Source organism: Gobio gobio, assembly GCF_949357685.1.
Source record: "Gobio gobio genome assembly, chromosome: 25".
Lineage (NCBI taxonomy): Eukaryota > Metazoa > Chordata > Actinopteri > Cypriniformes > Gobionidae > Gobio > Gobio gobio.
Genome location: NC_137121.1, coordinates 21,680,412 through 21,702,559, shown reverse-complemented (window position 1 = coordinate 21,702,559; position 22,148 = coordinate 21,680,412). Strand labels below are relative to the sequence as shown.

The window sequence follows — 22,148 nt, the reverse complement described above, 5'->3', positions numbered from 1 at the left end:
CACAGCAAGTGAACATTTTGTCCTCAAAGTTGATGTGTTAGAAGCAGGAAAAATGGGCAAGCGTAAGGATTTGAGCGAGTTTGACAAGGGCCAAATTGTGATGGCTGGACGACTGGGTCAGAGCATCTCCAAAACTGCAGCTCTTGTGGGGTGTTCCCGGTCTGCAGTGGTCAGTCTCTATCAAAAGTGGCCCAAGGAAGGAACAGTGGTGAACCCGCAACAGGGTCATGGGCGGCCAAGGCTCATTGATGTATGTAGGGAGCGAAGGCTGGTCTGTGTGGTCCGATCAAACAGGCGAGCTACTGTAGCTCAAATTGCTCAAGAAGTTAATGCTGGTTCTGATAGAAAGGTGTCAGAATACACAGTGCATCGCAGTTTGTTGCGCATGGGGCGGCACTTCTCAGTGCTGGATTAAGCTAAAACACAGGTTGGACCGTGTATATACGATTTAAAGGACACAAGTGGGACATTTTCCATTGCCAATGGCCTCTGTAAAAACAACTCCCACGTGCCAGTGATTCTCAATCATACAGAGTTCGCCCTGTAGCGGAGGAATCTGAAATGGGGGCATCGATGTTCCACCAACGATCTGCTAAAGCGGAAAGTCTGAGAGCATGAATGAACAGGTCAGAGCGAGTAATAGATTTGTGAAACATCATAACAGGGACATCATGCACATATACTTTTTGAAGAGGCATAATGACCAAAGAAAAATAATGTTTTTACAAAAAACAAACAAACAAAAAAACACATTTAGCCTGCTCGTTTTTCAACAATAACAAGAATTATTGTACAATGAAGAAGCACCAAAATGTGTCTCTAAAACTTTGAGGGTGACGATATTTACATCATATAAAAAAATAAAGCACTGCCTTTTGCTGTTAAAACCATTTTAAATCTATGAATTACAATCCATAACGATACATATAAAACACAATGAAATGAGTGGGAATCATCCATAAAAGGCCATGAAAGCATTGCGTATGGCTAAAAATGGGCCAAATGTCTGTCTATATTTATAAATAGAAAGTAGGAAAATGTCTGGAGGGCTTCGTTGAATAAAAATAGAAACCTTATTTAATTGAGAAGCAGTTGTTTGGGATTAGAATCATGTTGGAGGCTAATTAGATCCGTGACCCTCAAACTGCCTGACTGCTTTTAGACCTTAAGAATGAACTATTCTAGACACATGCTACCCTGGTTTGTTTACGCACGTATGTGTGTTTGTGAAGTACGTACTAGGAGTGTGGACCTCCTCGACGCCAGTGTAGGATGAGAAGACTTGTCCCATGAATTGCTCCTGCTGTTCTCTGTAGTTATTCTGCAGGTAATCCATAAGCATGACATATCCAGCCTGCTGCATGGTCATCACCTCACAGAACATCTCCAGCTGTGGACACATACAATGTGGATTAGACAACAAAACTGTTTCTGTGTTCAGAAAGGGTTTAAAATAGAACAGCAGCTAGCATTTTTGTCATATGAAATACTCTTCATAACACCTTCATTAGTCTGACTGTTTAGTAGGTAATCACATGCACAAAAGTGCTGCTCGCCTGAATTTTCGCCATGTCAGTGTTCAGACTGAGAGTGCGATTGCCACTATGGTATTGCTTTTATACAACAGCTCAACAAACAAAAAGTTAATATTAATTAGCTTACATTTTGGACACAATATTGTTAGTGACTGTTCACACGGAAAGCTTTTCTGCACTTCACTGCACTGCCTTTCCATTGTTTTCTATGTAAACTTGCGCTAGACAGACATGTTTAGCAGCTGTGTCTAGACCTTTCACTTTTCCATTCCAATGCATCTTGCGTTTTTGACCACGCTCTGTTTGAATGGCCCCTTACTTTGTCTATTTTTGCTACGAAAATAGGTCCAAACAAAGCCACGGACTAATTAACAGCTGCTTGCACGTCTCTGAGCAACACACATTTGTGTTCCTGAATGAATCAGTGTTTTTGAACAAATCGGTTGAGTGAATGATTCACCTACTCTCATGAAACAAGTCTTGTTTGTTCTGTGTTTTGGAACGAATCGATTGAGTGAGTAATTCACTTACAGACTAATGAAACAAATCTTTTGTTTGTTCCTTAGTGAATCAGTGTTTTGGAGCGAATCGGTTGAGTGAATGATTCACTTACACACTACTGAATCGATTGAGTGAATGATTCACTTACAGACTACTGAAACATATCTTTTGTTTGTTCCTTAATGAATCAGTGTTTTGGAGCGAATCGGTTGAGTGAATGATTCACTTACACACTACTGAATCGATTGAGTGAATGATTCACTTACAGACTACTGAAACATATCTTTTGTTTGTTCCTTAATGAATCAGTGTTTTGGAGCGAATCGGTTGAGTGAATGATTCACTTACACACTACTGAATCGATTGAGTGAATGATTCACTTACAGACTACTGAAACAAATCTTTTGTTTGTTCCTTAATGAATTAGTGTTTTGGAGCGAATCGGTTGAGTGAATGATTCACTTACAGACTACTGAAAAAAACTTTTATGTGTTCCTTAATGAATCTGTGTTCTGGAGCAAATCGGTTGAGTGAATGATTCACTTACACACTACTGAAAAAAATCTTTTGTTTGTTCCTTATTGAATCAGTGTTTTGGAGTGAATCGGTTGAGTGAATGATTCACTTACACACTCATGAAACAAGTCTTGTTTGTTCCTTAATTAATCTGTGTTTTAGAGAGAATCGGTTGAGTGAATGATTCACTTACACACTCATGAAACAAGTCTTGTTTGTTCCTTAATTAATCTGTGTTTTGGAACGAATCGGTTGAGTGAATGATTCACTTACACACTCATGAAACAAGTCTTGTTTGGTCCTTCATTAATCTGTGTTTTGGAGCAAATCGGTTGAGTGAATGATTCACTTACACACTACTGAATCGATTGAGTGAATGATTCACTTACACACTACTGTAACAAATCTTTTGTTTGTTCCTTAATGAATCAGTGTTTTGGTGCGAATCGGTTGAGTGAATGATTCACTTACACACTACTGAATCAAATCTTTTGTTTGTTCATTAATGAATCAGTGTTTTGGAGCGAATCGGTTAAGTGAATGATTCACTTACACACTCATGAAACAAGTCTTGTTTGTTCCTTAATGAATCAGTGTTTTGGAACAAATCGGTTGAGTAAATCTGGTTTGCCTGGCTGCTTTCGGCTTTACATTCCCTTGTTATGCTAGTCTGAGATTTCACCAGTCACTCTGTATCTGAATGACGGCCATCAGAATGAATAAATATATATATAATTTGTAATTAATTAGAATTTGTAACATTTATATAGCGCTTTTCTAGGCACTCAAAGCGCTTTACATATAGAAGGGGGGAATCTCCTCAACCACCACCAATGTGCAGCATCCACCTGGATGATGCAACGGCAGCCATATTGCACTCGAACGCTCACCACACATCAGCTGATTGGTGGAGAGGAGACAAAGTGATGAAGCCAATCGTATATATATATATATATGGGGATGAATAGGAGGCCATGATGGACAGGGGCCAATGGGCAAATTTGGCCAAGATGCCGGGGTTACACTCCTACTCTTTATCGAAGGATATCCTGGGATTTTAAATGACCACAGAGCGTCAGGACCTCGGTTTAACGTCTCATCAGAAGGATGGTATATATATATATATACCGATCAGGCATAACATTATGACAGAGGAAGTCAATCATAAAAACAGACTTGTCTGTTCCTTAATGAATCAGTCGCTATGTCTGAAATCAAGGTTCAACATTTGGTTTGAAACTTACTTTGCAACCATTTCAATATAGTATGAATGTGTGTTATGAATGAAATTCAGACATACTATATACCGCCAATCAGTGTATGACATCAAAGTACCACAAGAGCGATCAGAAAGCACTGTACTTTGATGTCATACACTAACTGGTCTGTGCAGTGCCGCTTCAAGTCAAACACATCTAAATCCTCTCTTGTGGCCTCATGGGATAGTAAAGTATCCAATGGATGTGTACTTCAGAAGTAGTAGGTCATCCAGGTACTTTTCGTCATTTGTTTTATGAATACTATGAATTCAGACATACTAAACAACTCAAATACTGTTTTCTGCCTACTAAATAGTATGGACGTAGGCATATTCCTACACAGGGAGTGTTTGTGAACGAATTGGTTGAGTGAATGATTTAATGACTACGTCAAAAAGAGGTTTACTTTGCACCGCCTACTGGCATGTCGATGTAACCTGCAGAAAGGGTCACTTAAAAATACAAAAAACTGACAGTAATATAAATAATTATATAAATTTAATTTTATATCTAAATTGGCAAAGATGATAAACTGGTATGATCCCGTTTACAACTTTACAGTATTATGAAGCTTGAACATACCTAGATGAAACAGAACTATTGAATCTCCTTACATTAAAAAACTAAAACAGTTTTTATTCAACATTAAACAAACACAATAGTCCAGAGGCGAGACGTCCTCCATTGTGTGGACATCAAAGCTGCTCTTTAATGTGTGTGAGTCAATGTCATTCTCATCGTGATGTCATCAGGTGTAGGTTTGTTACTTTGTGGTAAAGCTCCTGCTTTCAATTGCAACTTGTATCGACTTGCTTGTCACTCGAGGGCAACAGCCCCAGACTGAATGGCACGCACTACAAAGGCTGTATTTAAGCATTTACAGTCTTTTGTGACGTGTAACTCTATGCTCACTCCCTCTAATTCCATTTAATGAGAGTTTGCTTTTGAATGTGTTATCCAATATCACAATAATCAAAAATGTTGTTGTCTTCCTCTTCTGGAGGGAGTTGGCAACCTTTTTGTGCAAACTTTAGTATTTAGAGTCAAAAGCTCAGCTAACGTTATTATTATTGGGCATGACTGAATGGATTTCTAAGAAAGCAAATGTCAAATCAAATGTAAATGTACATGCAGGAGACACACAGGAAATGAAACGGATCTACACGTCAAAGTAAAATAACATTTGGAATGGTAATTGATGTTTGTGCTGTCATGTTTGGGCGTGAGTGCCATTTCTTGCTAATTGTTTTCAGTTCGTGAGTGTGTGAGTTAGTGTTGCGCAACAGACGCCAAATGACAAATTGAAGCCACAGTCACAATATCATTCCAGGTGAAGATGGCCTCAGGGTTTCATTAGTATTTACAGTATTTACTTATAAAAAGGAAAAAAGGCAGCTTTTGAGTCATTTATTGAACTATACTAGTCAAAACAATGCCATTTTCATTATTTATGAGCAAAATGTTTTTGTGGGTATAAGGCAATTGTTGTCAGCAGTCTTTTTGTCTCATGTGGACCATCTTTTAATCTGTCAGCACAATAACAGCTCAATATCAGGTCTAAAGATTGTGGTGTGTGGAGTCTTTTATATGCACGCAACAATCTGTTTATCGTCTGCTGTGTCGGAGCCTGTATTTCGCCAATCATTATTACATATTTGGGTCTTTATCGACCCAGATCTATATCTAACACAGATGGATCTCTACCTGTCGAGATAATAAAAAATCTCCTGATATTAGAGTAACAATTACAGAAGAATAAAATAAAGCATATTTTGTTAACTTTTGGAGCTTGGAAGGATTCAGTTTGAGCAGATGTTTTATACCATCATCAGTGTCCCCATTTCCCAGTACATTCAGCACCTGGCTCATATTCGTGATCTCGAATATATTTTCAAAAATATAATATATATCTCATAAAATATATTTTGATCGTTGACAGTTACTTCACCAGATCCATTCACCAGATTGCGTTCAGTAAATCGCTGAGCCATTTCAAATTTTGCTGATGATATTTCCTATTCTTTTGTTTTCTGCCTGCGGTAACTATGAGTGAAATATCCCTTCATCATTGTGTATCAGACTTTGCCACCTCGTGGAATAAAGGTTCAATTATTGTTGCGCCGAAAAAATAAACTTACTCTGTTACTCACCTCGGAGTAAAAAAAATTCTAGTTATATTGTTAATAATGAATTGATTGAGGAGGTTGATGTCAAACTTTAAAACATTAATGAGGAGGAGGGTAGTGAATGACGTCCCGGGTATGACTTACTTTCTTAAGTGAAACACTATAAAAGAAATATTAAATAGTGTGCTTTTGGTGTTGCTCTTTTCCAAGCAAATGCAATGCAACTGAGGCTTTCAAGTTTAAGAAGACAAAAATAGTCAATACAAGGAAAGTTTGGGTCAAGATATGTCAAAATGCCTTCAGGAGACTTGGAATATAGTGTATGTGGACCACTTTTATGATTTTAGGAAGGACTTATGCATCCTTTTTGAAGCTTGAAAGCCTTAGTCCATGATGAGTCCATATTGTTCCTTTTTGGGTGAACGGTCCCTTTAAATATGTAAATAACACATGCAGTTATATGTGCTAGCAGGTCAATGCTCTAAAAAGCTGTCCATGAAGCTGACCTGAACATCTGAGATGGCCACTGTGTTTTTGAAGACGATCCACTCGACAGTCTCAGAGCAGGGAGGGGTGGTCAGAGAGCCGTTATAGATGAAGTACTTCTCCGTGGAGTTGGGCAGGAGACCTTGCATGGTGAACGGAGAGATGGGGCCGCTCTTTCCTGACCAGAGAAAACAAGGAAGAGTTCACACTTAATGTCGTTCCAAACCCATATGACTTTCTGTCTTCCATGGAGAAAGGAATTTAAATCTGTTTCTCACACAAAGCTATCGTATAACTTCAGAATATAGAGCATAAATCGTATGGACCACGCTTTTTGACACTTGAAAGCTTTGGTTCAGATTTACTATAATATGAAAAAGAGCGACCAACACAAGTCAGAATTTCTGCTTTCAAGTTCCACAGAAGAAAGTCATACAGGTTTGAGGGTGAGTAAAATGACAGAATTATCTTTTTTTTTGGCTGAACTGTCACTTTAAGGGCCTTTGGACATGGAAGAGCTTAAATGGGCATCATGGAAAACAGGATTTCACTGATAAATACTGCAAAAATGAGGAATATGACCCCTTTGAATGTAGAAAAGAAGACTGAACTTACCATAACGGCTGACACTGTTGACTGCGTCGATGATAGCCATGTAATTTTCATTATCATCAGTACTTGTCTGTGGAGAGAAGTATTAATTACATAATAATTACATAATAAACTAAATATATAAGGCCAAAAGAAAGTGGGCACCTGAACACTACAAATGCATGTGCTTGTTGAGCATTTCAATGCTATTTTCTGCTCTTCAGACTAAACGGATTTGAGATTTCATTTAAAAAAAACATATTTTGTTGCCTTACATCCTAACCACAACTATTTGCATTCAAAATAAGACGCGTCCATACAAGCTTCACTTTCAAAACATGTCGTACCAAAAACAACACAACATACAAGCACACAACTTCATGTTATTGCGCATGAATTAAACCAGAATATCCTCAGGGAAAAGCCAACATATTATGAAGGTTTAGCAGCACATTGTGTAATGTTCTGTCAGTCTCTCCCATCAGAACAACCGTGGAGATGAGGATTTATGAAACTGCTCTGTACCTCAGGCTAAATGCTGGCCGGGGGTGTGGTGAGGTTTTGAAGAGTGTCTAAGCCTGTCTAAGATTATTAATTTGATGGAGTGAGGGTGTTCAATACATAAAGAAAGCAAGTATGTACCAGCAACAAGACCACAATATACAGTGCTTTCGTGGCCACATTACCACCTCGAGTGTGCATTATTTTTCTAATAATTCAACGGCCCGTCATGAATTATTCCCTACATATGCTATATATACCAAAGACTTTATATATAAAAAGACAGTGCACTCAGATTACTTATGAATGGGAGAAAGTACAATGCCCAATATGGTGAATAATCCCCGCCTCATAAATAAAATAAATAAAAGAATAAAAGAGCCAATCGTTGATGAGTAAAGTCATTGCGTCACTGCAGCTGCCGTTAGAAGCTAACAGGCAGTGTTCTGAGATGCATGTTTAGGATTGCGCATACGCATTAGCTTTGTCCAGGCTGAAAGATGCAGGTTTTTTTGTCATGATTTGAGTATTTAGAAACCAAATTTATGAGACAGTTGTTGTCAGATTGCATTGGTGATTTCAAATATGAAATGTAATCGTAAGCTTGGCGAACAGTTTTGGAGAATTTGATGTTTCCCCGATCTGACAGAACGCATTTTTGCAGTGAGAGACTTTTTAAAATTGTTTTCTAGTGGCAGTGAGCGTTTTGCGAACTTAGCCCCGCCCACAACATTTGAGCTCGGGCAGTTCGGTCTGGACTTGATCCGTAGAGGAGTAATTATGCCCGAACAGAAACTGTTCGGACCAATGAAATTGTCAGGGCGGGCTTTATACGATGATGGACAGATGATAAACAGTAACGTAATCATTCACGTCACCAAAGAGCGCTTGGGTTGAATTTGTTCTAATCCTAAACGGAGAACTTGTTCGTATATGCATTCACCTTTACTATTTCTCTCAGAAATGATTATCGTGTTGGTAAGTACTCTGTGTATCCTTAAATTCTAAATTCAATTATGTAATATTCTGTATATTACATAATTGGGGTCGCTTCAACCCGCGGACATGGAAAACAACCCGTGGACTTGGCAACACAGTGCAGTTGAGTTCTGTTGACATTTGACAACTAACGTTACGCGTCGCTCCGTTGCTGTGATTAGTTGAATGTCGATCCAATTGAGGTCTTTCCTGGTTCGGTTGAAACACTCCCCATAATCACAGCCCAACGGAGCAGTATCAGACTCATATTCTGACTAGAATTGAGTATGACGACGTCAGGCTACGACTTTGTATATGCTCACCTCAAACAGCACAGCCAACGCTGTGATCTTTCCTCCTTCTCTGAGGGCCTCATCGAGGTCACTGAAAACATCTGCATCGTAACAATATATCTGCATCTGCACCATAAACAAACAATACATTTAATCAACATTTATATACATTCCCTCTTCATATTAAAAGTAAGGCATAATGTGCAGTTAGCCAGTTATTATTGCTAAATTAACCCCCACTTGGTGATCAGGACTTGGTTGCGAAAGATGACTATATTATTCTGCTTATTATGCAGCGACTTTAAAAAAAAAAAGCGAAATAAAAAATATACTAAATAAATACTGATTTGAATTTACATCATTTTATTACGTGAGTGTAAAATACCTCCAGGGGGAATTTGTCTCCGTTGAGGCCGTGCTCCGAACCATCAGAGGAGGCGTTGCACAGGCCCCAGTGGAAAGTGATGCGTCCCACCTTAAACTTGGACCTGAGCCCCCCTCCACTCACATAAAACTCTCCCCCTATATCGATGGCCACTGGAGACAGACAACACATTACAGAAATAAACGTTTAATATCTTTTCACACCAAGTCTGAATAGTCATAACTCGACCATGTGACTACAAAAAGCATTTCTCTGTTGATGCCATTCAAAAGTACTATATCTGTGTATTCTGACAAAATAACAATTTTCATTATATTTTTCAAGGAATAATAATAATAATATTTAAAAAAAGAAAATATTCTAAAAACAATTTTACATTTACATTTACATTTATGCATTTGGCAGACGCTTTTATCCAAAGCGACTTACAGTGCACTTATTACAGGGACAATCCCCCTGGAGCAATGTGGAGTAAAGTGCCTTGCTCAAGGACACACTGGTGGTGACCGCTGGGATAGAACCAGCAACCTTCTGTGTATCAGTTCAGTGGTTTAACCCACTGGACCACCATCTCCACCTTGAAAAGAAATGTAACTTAATAAATTTGCAACATAAAAAATGCAGTTGTTCTCACCAGTTTTCCCGTCATTCTTTACTATAGTGGAGTCTGATGTCTTTTCCGCCCATCCCTCTAATTTCAGCTTCTGGAAATGAATTTTGACCTGCGTCAGGCTCTCTTCAATGTTTATTGGTGACTGTTTGGCATTGTTGCATGATGGGTATTTCTTTGCCCAGTTATTTTGGTTTAGAGTTCCTGTAAGAAACAAGTTACAATTGGGTAAATAAACCTCTTAAAATCATTCATAATTGTTAGCGGAGGACCGTCTGCATTTAAAACAGATGCTTCAGTACAGACGCACATACACACTTTCCAAAAACCACATTCACAGACACACAGGTGCATCATTAGATGTATTCAGTAGTTGCTGGTGGGTTAATCAAAGTCCTCTCTCTGGAGGTCCCTAAAGCACAAACACGACGCCTATGAACCAGGTCACCAGCAGTTCTAGGTCACTCTCATTAGCATGTCAATAGGTGCATTACACACCCCCAGCTGAGTCATAAACACTAGTGTACAGTAGATACAGTACAGTTGAGTCAAAAAACAGCAGAACAGCTTGAATGAATAAAGAAAGGCTGTTGGTAAGCCTTAAACAATGTGGAGTTAACCCTGTTAACTGTGGAAAAACCATTGTAACGCACACCCTTAAGTGGCTTATTGGTTGTTTTAAGTATTTAAAATCAGTAGTTGATCGAGGCAGCATATTATTATGTTTTTTTATTATTTAAAATTATTATTATTATAGCCTCAGACCAGACAGGGTGCCCATGCTGAACCCTGTACACCACTGAAAGCGCCAACAGTGGGCACTTGAGCATCAGAACTGGACCACGGAGCAATGGAAGAAGGTGGCCTGGTCTGATGAATCATGTTTTCTTTAACATCACGTGGATGGCCGGGTGCGTGTGTGGCTTACCTGGGGAACACATGGCACCAAGATGCACTATGGGAAGAAGGCAAGCCGGCGGAGACAGTGTGATGCTTTGGACAATGTCCTGCTGGGAAACCTTGGGTCCTGCAATCCATGTGGATGTTACTTTGACACCTACCACCTACCTAAGCATTGTTGCAGACCACGTACACCCTTTCATGGAAACGGTATTCCCTGGAGGCTGTGGCCTCTTTCAGCAGGATAATGCTCCCTGCCACAAAGCAAAAATGGTTCAGGAATGGTTTGAGGAGCACAACAACGAGTTTGAGGTGTTGACTTGGCCTCCAAATTCCCCAGATCTCAATCCAATCGAGCATCTGTGGGATGTGCTGAACAAACAAGTCCGATCCATGTCGACGGGTCAGGCAAGTAACATAATGGCCTAAATGTACATCCAGATTTTCAGAAACATGTAGTATCAACCCTCTCGTTAACATTTACTTTTAACCATATTTAACAATGCATAAAAATTGTCATATCTGTTTATGACTATCATTATATTCAATAGAGTGTATTCATGCTGATGGGTTGTGAACTGTCACGCCATTCTGACTCCAGTGGACAGGGATAATTGGATGCCTGACAAGCTGCAGCAAGCATAAATCAGAAGAGCAAAATGCCAGTTAAATGTTTTCACTCCTCTTTCATTAGCACTGTAATTTCCCTCCTTCCTCAGTGAAGGACTTATGTGAGTACAAACACTCAAAGCTGTCATGATTCATTTGGAATTGTCAGTATTTGTTTTTCTGTTGTCTCTAAGAAACATCAGAGTAAACAGTTTTTTTGAGAGTGTTTTGTGTAATCGGTGGGATAGAGAAAGGATATAGAGAAAAAGAACTGAAGCTGACTTAGAAACCAATTTTTATACATAAATCTTAACTTGGCGTAATAAACACTTTTATACTACGGGCGATTGAATGCTTGAATCTGATTGGTTGGCGAACGTTCTAAGGTGTGCAATTGTTTTCAGGGAAACAGATAAAGTGGTTTCAAGCAGGTCTTGACCGTATAACAGTTCCATTTCGCCAAATTATTTAGTTACCTTTATTTCAAAGGTCCTTACAGCCTACAACAGCAAAAGAACCAAAACCCAAATAAATATAGTAAACAATTGGATAAAAACAATAAATTATTTCCATGTTTTTGCCTCAAAATTCAATTGTTTTATGTACGGAAAGCACATACTCTCTTTCTCCCGCTCTCTCTGCTCTCCCACTCAAACACACACACTCACAGGACACACACTCAGAAACGTTGTTAGAGCGGCTCTGACGATTTTATCAGTAAAATAGTTTAGCAGCTTAAAAGCTGAAAACAATTCTCACTAGCGAGGTAATAAAGGCGATGTTCTTACTTTTTCACTATTAGTAGACGCTGTTGCCGAACACTGTTGAGAGACGCACAGTAATTCACATTCGCGTGCTCTCTCTCTCTCTCTCTCTCTCTCTCTCTCTCTCTCTCGCTCTCTCTCTAATAACTCACTGCATTAATAACTGCATTAGTCCGATATCAATGACTCAAGCCTCCATTACTAGTTCTAAAATTACGTTTTGGAATTATCAACGGAGGCTTGGGTTTAGATGCGTAGGAAATTAGTCCTGCACACAAGAGCGTTTTAAGGACAAAACCTGACAAATGTCTTGAAATAAATAATCTGAACAATGTTTTGAGGTGTGGTAACCATAGTATATTGGAATAAATGGAATAAATGACTCCGGGCCGTTGAATTATTGAAAAATAATCCATTGTTAATTATTCCTTACTTAATTGTTCCACTAAATCAAAATATTATCATCAAATCCTTTAAAAGAATAGTTCACTTTAAAATGAAAATTACCCCATGATTTACTCAACCTCAAGCCATCCTAGGTGTATGACTTTCTTCTTTCTGATTAACACAATCAAGAGTTATATTAATAAATATCCTGATGCTTCCATGCTTTATAATGGCAGTGACAGGGTCCACTGAGTTTGAAGCCCAAAAAAGTGCATCCATCCATCATAAACATACTCCACAAGGCCTTCTGAAGCGAATCGATGGAGTTTTGTAAGAAAAATATCCATATTTAAAACTTTATAAAGTATAATATATAGCTTTCGCCAGACCGGCTTCCGTATTTAACTTCTGCAGAAAGTGTAACGTCATACGTCGCAACAGTTACACTTTTTTTTGTAAGTTGAATACGGAAGGTGTTAATTTCCTCCTTAACCCAAAGATTCCCCATTTTATATACCCCAAGTGAATTATATCTCATGTTTAACCACTATCTACATAAGAGCCAGCTGCAAATTCCCGAAAGACTGGCCGAGATGAATCTGTTCTCTGCGGGTACATGAGTGCTGAATGGCTGCTGTCGGTCTGGAGCTCGCATCTGCGAAAGCATCTGAACAAATGGTAAAATATGCGCTATGTTTATATATGAGTCACATATTTGAGATCTAAATAACTACATTCTTGGCTAAAAAGCTCTTAAAACTACATTTCGTGACACAACAACAGTAGTATTCTTTTTTTAAATATGGTGTATTTGCTTAACCACCATGAAAGTCACCGCAAGCGCAGTGATACAAATGGTGAAACGGTTCCAGGACTAATACTGGGGGAATATCGCACGGCTGGAAAAGCCTCTCAGCCATTCCAATCAGATTCGAGAACCAGAAAGAACCGTTGTATAAAAGTATATACATTCCAAACCAACTGTGACAGGGTTGAAATAATATTCCACTATAGGGTTAGTAAAACTAAACTACTGGTTCTCTGCAAATCTGGTGTTCTGATGGTGGTTCCCCAATATGGCCCTATTAGGTACTTTGGGATTGAGGTTTAAAATTATTTTGAATGTTTCTAGCACAACTGGGACTGTATCCTGAGAATGACCATTTACCCAATACTACTCCAAAAACGTACCTTTACATGCAATTAACTGCAGTTTCCAGCGTAAATTACCGCTAGATGGAGTAAAACAACAACTTTTATTATGATTTACAGTTTAACATTTGCATCACGTAATCAGCTCCATATATTGCTTTTCTAACATAGTAAACTTGCTTGGAAGCTCACCCGGTACAACACTGCATTTGCATTGTGAAGTGTTTTGGCAAAACTTGCCTTGAGTTAGGCCTACATAAAAATCTTACTGGAATGTTTGCGTCAGCAAATGCGTTTTTATCTCACATTTTATTTTTTAACACTATCTTTTTAGGTTTAGGGTCAGGTTTAGTGTAGGTGATACATCATTTTCAAACACAATAGAGTATTAACCTTTTGTGCAACTCATCAGACATGTAATTTCTGAACTGCCATAATACGTACAACAACTAAAGTAATAAAACTTTCCAGATTTGCGTTCTGTTTCGGATAAAAGCACAAAGCACATTTCAGTTATCCACACTTATCCAGACAAGCTCTGCTCGGGCCTTCTCTGCAAGTTTAGTATGTCAGAATTAGCTTTCAGGGATTGATTATTCACGTTTCAGTATCATTTCGACGTTATGAGCAATATGAAAAAGGGGTCAAAGAAGAGGAGGGGCCACGGTATTCTGGGTAATGCTGATGAACAATGTCCCATCTGCATGACCAACCGCCTGCCTGTGCCCCGGACGCTATAATGCCCCCTTTGTTGTGCAAACCTCCAATGACACCCAGATCTGTTTTGTTGTGACGGGTCAAAGACAAGAGTTTTAAAGCTAATAAACTGGTCACTTATTATCCAAATTTAAGATCATCTTTCCAGGATTAAACACTCTGAAACTTTGAGCTCCAGGTGGAAGGATCATTTTCTAAAGGAATGATCTGTAAATCATAGAGATCAGACGCTTTATATCAAGAGTGCACAACAATAAGCAGAATTTCAAATCTGGCCTACTTTCAATAACAAAGCGAGACAGGGGAATTCTCCATTGTGCTAGAAATGGAAAAGAGCTGCAGATGAAAAGATGAGAGATGCACAATATGTCACTGATGTTGTTTGATTTGATACTTCTTCTCTTCCCAAACTTCAATGGGCCATATAATAAAAAAACAAGATTTTTTTTGCTCTTTTGACATAAAAAAAAAAAAACTTTGTTGCGTCTATAAACGCAAAACTCAGAGCATAATATGAAAACTAAGAAGCTAAAATGCTACATGCTAATTGTTTACAAATGGTCGTGGTATTGACGTCACAACCTTAAACACACTTCAACTAAAAACGGAAAACTTTTTATGCGTTTTGGCCTTTCATATACGACAACAGTCTTTTGAAAAGGGGTTTCAAAGTGCAAAAAAACAATACCGTTATTATCTCTGTGTAAACTATAAAAACACAAATTTGTGTAAACGGTGGTGTCATGCGCACGCACATAACATGTTCAGTCTATAGGCGCATTAGTGTTTCTTTACAAAGTGACATCGCCACCTACTGGCCCGGCAGCATAATACAGCATTTTTAGTACTTTTTTTGCAGATTCGTGTGAACGGGAATCATTTTGTCAATGTTGTCTGTACGCGAAAAATGCAAAGGAAAAACACATCCGTTTTTTAGTACATCATTTTCGTGTAAACGTATCCTGAAATACGATCCTCCGGATTTACAGCGACTTGCTGGTGCCGTTTTTATTCATTTTTAAAGGTGAAGGAGTTAGCCAATCATAACAGGGCTTATTTGTATAAAGTCTTAAAGGTACGGCAGCAAGAAAAGCCCAAACATGATCAGAGAAATTCCTGGAAATTGTGGTGGACGAAGTACACTAGACAAGTACTTGAGTAAAAGTACAGATACCCAATTAAAATAAAGTACTCAATTTCAGTTTTAAAGTAAAAGTAAAAAAAATCTTGAGGTAACACTTTATTTTACAGTGTCATTGTTTAACTATAAATTATGCATAATTACATGCAACTAACCATAAACCAAGTCAAACCCTAATCCTAACCCTATAGTAAATAAATGTAGTTACTTAATAAAACTCAGTACTTAAATGTATAATTACAGTGTAACAAAGACACCGTAAAATAATGTGTAACCAAACTTAATTTATTTTTTTCAGTATTAAAAGTAAAAAGTACTGATCGAAAGCTAGAATGATATCCCTGTTGGCTCATTTTGACCGGACCATTGAATCAGTGAGTTGTTGGCTCAAGAACAGTTGTAGTTAGATCTGTCCAATTCACGAAAGAATCATTCAGTGTTTTTTTTTTTTTTTAACCAGATCAATAGCGGAGTAAAATTAAACGTTTTCGTAGAATAAAAATACTCAGATAAAGTACAGATAGCCTACTTGAAAATGTACTTAAGTACAGTAACAAAGAAATACTTTGCTACTATCCATCACTGTGTAAAACTAAATCACTACTACCCAAAGTCTACAATATGGCTCATCAAAAAAGTCGTCATTTGTCTTCTAAGATTACATTTATGCAAACAGAATATTATGAAAGACACATAAGTGGTCATATTTCTGTTCCATGTTTTCCATGACAATAATGAGATAAAACAGCAAATAGTCAGTGTCAAATGAGATAGAAATACATTTTGTTTAATTTAATAACAAGAGAAACCCTTAGTTTTACAAATGAAACGGTCTTTCATCCTTCAGGATATTAGGACAACACAAAGGAGCCACAACTTGGCGTCTTACTTCATGAAAACCCAAACAAACTCTCTAAAATTGGACGTGCACTGTCTGGGCTAGATCAGACAGGACCTGTAATTTAGGCCATATTAACCCCGAAAGCCCAGTTAGGAGATACGGATGAGTTTAATCTGTGGCGTTAAGCCCTGCATGCTTAGACACAGATGATCCCTAAACCTGAGCTGGCATGGGGGAAGGATGCCACCGGTACTTCACTTCAAAATGTGCATCTTTAGAAATTCTGACTGAACCTTTATACAAACTGAAGTCTAATAAACACAATATCAATCCTGAATGCAACACTCACCTGCGTACGACCAGTCTATGTTCTCTGAGAGTTTCTTCTGTGATCTGAATCCATATGCTTCTGATACGTCCACTGAAAAGGAAAAAGAAAAGTCAGTTTATTCTGTCAAAATGACCAAATAAAAACATGTTTGCTAAGAAACACATTAACCTGAATAGAAATAGAAATAGTAATCAGCAAAACTATATGAATGAAAGGTATAAAAAAAATAGAATTTCATCATGTCAATTTTATTTGTATAGCACTTTTCATAATACACATTGTTTCAAAGCAGCTTTACAGAAAAGCATGATATTAATGTTTAAAATATCTGAACATCTGCATACCTTATAGTCACGTTTAGCAGATTAGAGCTGGGCGATAATGTAGTTTACATTGTGCGATGATATAAAATAATCAAGCAGAATTTCTTAGTATTTGGTATGTTGTCATTTTGCTTTCATGACAAATAATTAAATAAATACTTAAATAATAATTATAAATAATAAATTACTATTAAATAATACATTTAATAAAAAAAATATATTAAAATCCTAAAACTTTCTGAATATTCTTGTTTATTTTAAGTCTTATAAGTTTAAATGCCTCTTTAGCCTGTTAAACCATATAAATCTTCAGATTTAAAAATGTGGCATGTTTATTCAAAATGTGGCTGGCAAATATTGATTAAAAACTGCTAAAATCAGCTATTAAACTGCTTCAAAAACAGAGATCAATCTTAACATTCCTCTTGCAGCAGTTAAATCATGTCATGACCTACTGTGACCTGCTGTCAAAACTCTACCACAGACATTCAAACACTGTCTTGTGAATGACTTCTAGGTATTTTATCTACTAATGGTTTGAAATACTGCAGTTAGGTTGTAATCCGCCACATACATCCTGTTAGGCAGGTGACAGTGCCAAATTCAAATGGCATAATTGTTATAAGAATGCAATTATGAGTCAGATTGTAAGCACAATATGGAAATCATCGAGAATGGGAGTTCAGGAGGAGTTGAACGGAAAGGCAACATCTATTATTCTCTTTGTTCAGTCTTTTGCCTGGTGGTTTCATTCACTTGACCTGAAAAAGGTCTCTTTTATCGTCAGAAGTTCGTCACCCGGGATTTTAAGGTCATGCGGTAAAAGATCATCTGCAAAGTTCTTCCTCATAATCACTCCGCTCTTACAAAATGTTGGTCTCCAGCTGATCAGCAAGCTTTGATCATTTTTTGCCTTTTTCACTTCGACACAAAGTCTTCCAATCACATGCCATATAGGAGACAATACATCAAATCAATCCTTGTCAAAATACTACAGGATTCATTTAGTTTCACCGCTTTCAGAAATGTGCGTTTTTGTAGTTTACACAGAAACAACAAAGCTATTGTTTTAAAAAACGTCCACTTAGAATCTTGTTTTCAGAAGTTTGCGTTTTCAGCCACCCAAAGCAGGCATTGTTGTGTAAATGAACGGCCAAAACGCATACAATTTTTTCAGTTTTTTAGTTGAAATGGTGTTCTGTAAACAACCCCTAAAAGCCTTCTGTCGATGCTCTAATTAACATATAATTAGCCTGCATGTCTATTGCATGTGGGTCAGACCTCTGATCCATAACTGTCCATAACTCAGTCTCACCACTGCAAATCAACAAACAAAAATAGAACAAATCAGACTGGCCGCAGAAAAGCAGTCAATTATAAAAGATACAGAGCCTTTTAAGAGACTTGGTTGCCTTTTAAAGGTCCCATGGCATGGCATTTTTCTATTATTTTATAGTGTTTCCTGAGGTGTACTTATATTGTTAGTATGATTTTTACATCATAAAATGTTATAATTTAGAAATAAAAGGCATTTTGTCTATACTGCTGTTTGCCCTGTGGCTGAATGCCCTGCTTCAAGAGGCGTGTCTGCTGTGAGACTTCAGTAAAAACGCCCTCTGTTGTGATTGGCTGGCATCTTTGCATTTGAAATGAGCAGAGGGGGCGTGGTTTAACGAGGTCTACGACGCACGAGCTGCTGCCAGAGAGACGGATGGACCTGAGTTCACTTCTCATCAGTTCTCAGCATGTCTCAGTTCAGGGTGAACTTTTGTAGTTACTAGAATATACTTCAGGTTATTAGTCTATTTCTAGTCGGAGGGGCTGTCACTCATGTCAGAAAGTTAGTAACTTTAGTAAATTATGGATCAGCGCTGACTCGAGACGCGAACCGTTTAGAACGATTCAGTCCGATTTGGTGAACTGGTTCGGTTCACTAAAAAGAACCGATTCAAAAGAATGATTCGTTCGCGAACCGGACATCACTAATGTACCAGAGACGGAGCGATTGCTAACAAAGTTATTTATAGTAACTACTGAGTTGTGAGAGAGCTGTCTGTCAGCGCGAGTTTATTGTGTTTGTATCTGAGAGTTCTGAATAAACACGAGTCCCAGACACGCCGAGTCCGTCTTCATCATTATTCTACCAACTTTGTAACACATGCAATGTACCATTACAGCGAGATGAACGAGTTAGTCAGTTTGATTAAAGCATTATTTCTAGATATGTTCCAATCATATGAAAAGCGTCAGTGCATTGAGTAACTTACACAGCGCAAACAAAGACACAACAGCTGTAATCGAATGTAATCCAGTTTATTGTGGGGAAAGCTGGCTAGCCTAGCCCAGATACCCTCACGCTTACCCCCCTTCTGCTTAATCTCACGCCGCGTTTGGTGCCTCCACTGTGGGCCAGATGCAGTACTGGGGGTCGGGGATGTTGAAGGCCGAGCTTCGGTGTGCGTGAGCTTTATCTCTAAAGATGTGGCTCTGCCGATGTTAAGCAGAAACTCCTGACTGTATGCACATTTAAGAACAGATAGACGCGACGAGGATGTACAAAAACACTGACTCACAAGATATAAAACACGAAAACACCGTTCTGTCGGGAGAGAGAGAAGCCGCAGTGTGTGCACGAATAATAAATAATTAGCTACACGTAAGAAATCACTGATCACAGATCAGAAGGAACTGAAAAAAGACTTCTGTTTTCATTTGTACATCCAAACACTGAGAAACTGCCAGCATTCACTCGTTCACAACCCATGATCTCGCGAGCGTTTGCATGGGCGTGCCAGATTCTCTGGGCGGAGGAAAGGGAGGAAACCGTTCCTGCTTGGACGTCAAACCAGGAGACTTCAGGATTGGCTCGTCTGGCCTGTCATTTTCTCAAAGGCAGAGAAAGACAGCCAGAACTCGGTTTTACACCGATCAACATTTCTATCCACTTGGGGACAATATTCAGGCTAGGGGAACTCATATTAATGTTGAAATACCTCATAAAATGAAAATTTCATGCCATGGGACCTTTAAGAGTTTTAGAAAATTCTGATAGTGTTTTTCTGAGTGATTTGAGCTAAACAAGCAACATTTATGATAGTATTATAGGGTCATTCTCAAAATATGGTGCCAAACATGTCCAGTGAGTTTTCAGTCCATATAAACTCCATATAAAAGACATCATTCTAGATATTAAATAATATGAAATGGTGTAGACTCTATATTATTATATCATTTTTTTAGTGGTTTGAATTTGTCAGGACCCTTAAGAAACCTGGTATGCCCCCTCTATGACATTTATAGTTATCTATTTTCTATAATTTACTGATTTTAGTCTGACCAGTGGTATGTGTTTTGGCATTATAGTAAAACCTTAGGAATTTTTTTTTATGAGAATTTGTGCCTGGCAGTATAATCAAAATAAAATAAAGATGACCTATTATGCTTTTTTACATTTTCAACATTCGTTTGTGTAATGTTGCTGTTTGAGCATGAAAAGGTCTGCAATGTTACAACGCACAAAGTCACTCCAAAGGGAGTTATTCTCTACACCTCTTCTCTTCTCTAGCTGGTTTCCTAATCTAGTCGTCTAATAAACCTATATCAGTAAGCTCTGTTTCTGAACTCCCCCAAACGCCACGATTGTAGTCTTGAGTAAGGGGCATAAGGGGTGTGAAATTCCCCAAACACACTCGAAGCAACTGACCAATCACAACACAATGGTCCAGCTAACCAACTAGAGCGCATTGCGCTTTTCAAAAGGACCCGCTTCATCACTTGAAGCAGCATCAACGATTAAAAACCATACAGAGCCGTCGGCTCTCTAATCGCTTTCGCGGTTTAATGTCATACAACGATCAAGTCGAACACACCAAGGAACTAAACAGAGCATTACTGAAAATAATAAATTACTGTTATTATTATTAGGTGTTATTGCTGAGATATGTTATTGAAACAATGTAAACAACAGTTTTGGAGATTTCGGCCTTCCCCCATTTAAGTAAAAAGGAGCTGAACTTGCCAAGTACCCACATAAAAAGAAAACTTCCCTGGGGATTGGCCAAGATGGCCACCGAGAGAACTGACTTGCCTTTAAGACACTGACATTTTTATTTCAGTGCTCACTGTTTAGTTCCAGGACTGATAAGAAGCTCTATTAAGCTGTCAACAAAGTTAAACTAAGTTAAACCACACAATCCCTCCATTACTTTAAAGCCAACGTCCCTTTTTAGGTTCCAGCAGCCTACTGCCAAAACCAACCATAATGCTTTTAAAAGATGAAAGAAAGCTCCCTAAAGAGGGCCCTGTCCCTTGGGAGAAAGAGCACAATAAAAGCAACAATGGCTTTGACATGAAACACCTTTACACCTTTAGGTAGGACACCCTACACTGAAAGAGTTTGCCAAGAGAAACTGTCCACCTATTCACTAGCAACAGAAGTACAGTCTTGGCTCATCTTTCTGTTAGCTTTTGTCTGTCTGTCTACACATTGGTTTTGGTCCTTTCAAGATGGTCTGTGCACCTGTTGGGCCATACAAACGTCTACACACTTTTACAGTGTATCAGTGTATACATGCTAATTATAGCTCGCCCAGGGTTTAGCTTTTCTGAGCTAAGTTAACACGCTCTGGGAATATTGACAACAATGAAGTGTTTTTTACTTAGTTTAGTCTTACAAAAATGACATGGTAACCATGTTTTTGCCAAAATACAACTTGCTAAAGCTATTGATAACTCGGTAAAAGCATTCCCCTTTTGAAAAAGTACACTTTAGCATATACTTTTAAAAAAGAGCACTTATTATGGAAATATTATAGTAATGTACTTAAGTGTGAACTGATTGCATTGTTTTCAGACACTTGATTGCATGTTAATTGTAAGTAAATGAAAATGTATTATAGTTTAAACTCATATTAAATGTAATTAACTGATCTTTGAAGTGTTTTTATACCCACTTGGAGGACTTAACTGAACAAAGTAAAAGTGTGAAAGTGTACTTAAAGGATTAGATCACTTCAAAATGAAAATGTCCTGATATTTTACTCACCCCCATCTCATCCGAGATGTTCATGTCTTTCTTTCTTCAGTCAAAAAGAAATTAAGTTTTTGAAGAAAACATTCCAGGATTTTTCTCCCCATCATAGACTTCAATGGCAACCATGTTGAAGGTCCAAATCAATGCAGTGTCAAAGCGCTTCGAAGGGC

General features: G+C 38.1%; 1 protein-coding gene across 1 annotated transcript in view; it reads right to left on the bottom strand.

Annotated features, from left to right (window-relative positions):
• The window catches only part of ptprz1a (protein tyrosine phosphatase receptor type Z1a), a 70,754-nt gene that overhangs the window by 28,593 nt on the left and 20,013 nt on the right, over positions 1 to 22,148 (bottom strand). The window contains exons 2-8 of the mRNA XM_079810415.1: positions 16,642 to 16,713; positions 9,806 to 9,985; positions 9,172 to 9,323; positions 8,817 to 8,912; positions 7,039 to 7,105; positions 6,444 to 6,601; positions 1,240 to 1,390 (exon numbers count right to left, since the gene is read on the bottom strand). Coding sequence (XP_079666541.1) covers positions 1,240 to 1,390; positions 6,444 to 6,601; positions 7,039 to 7,105; positions 8,817 to 8,912; positions 9,172 to 9,323; positions 9,806 to 9,985; positions 16,642 to 16,713 — 876 coding nt within the window. The remainder of the gene's footprint in view (positions 1 to 1,239; positions 1,391 to 6,443; positions 6,602 to 7,038; positions 7,106 to 8,816; positions 8,913 to 9,171; positions 9,324 to 9,805; positions 9,986 to 16,641; positions 16,714 to 22,148) is intronic.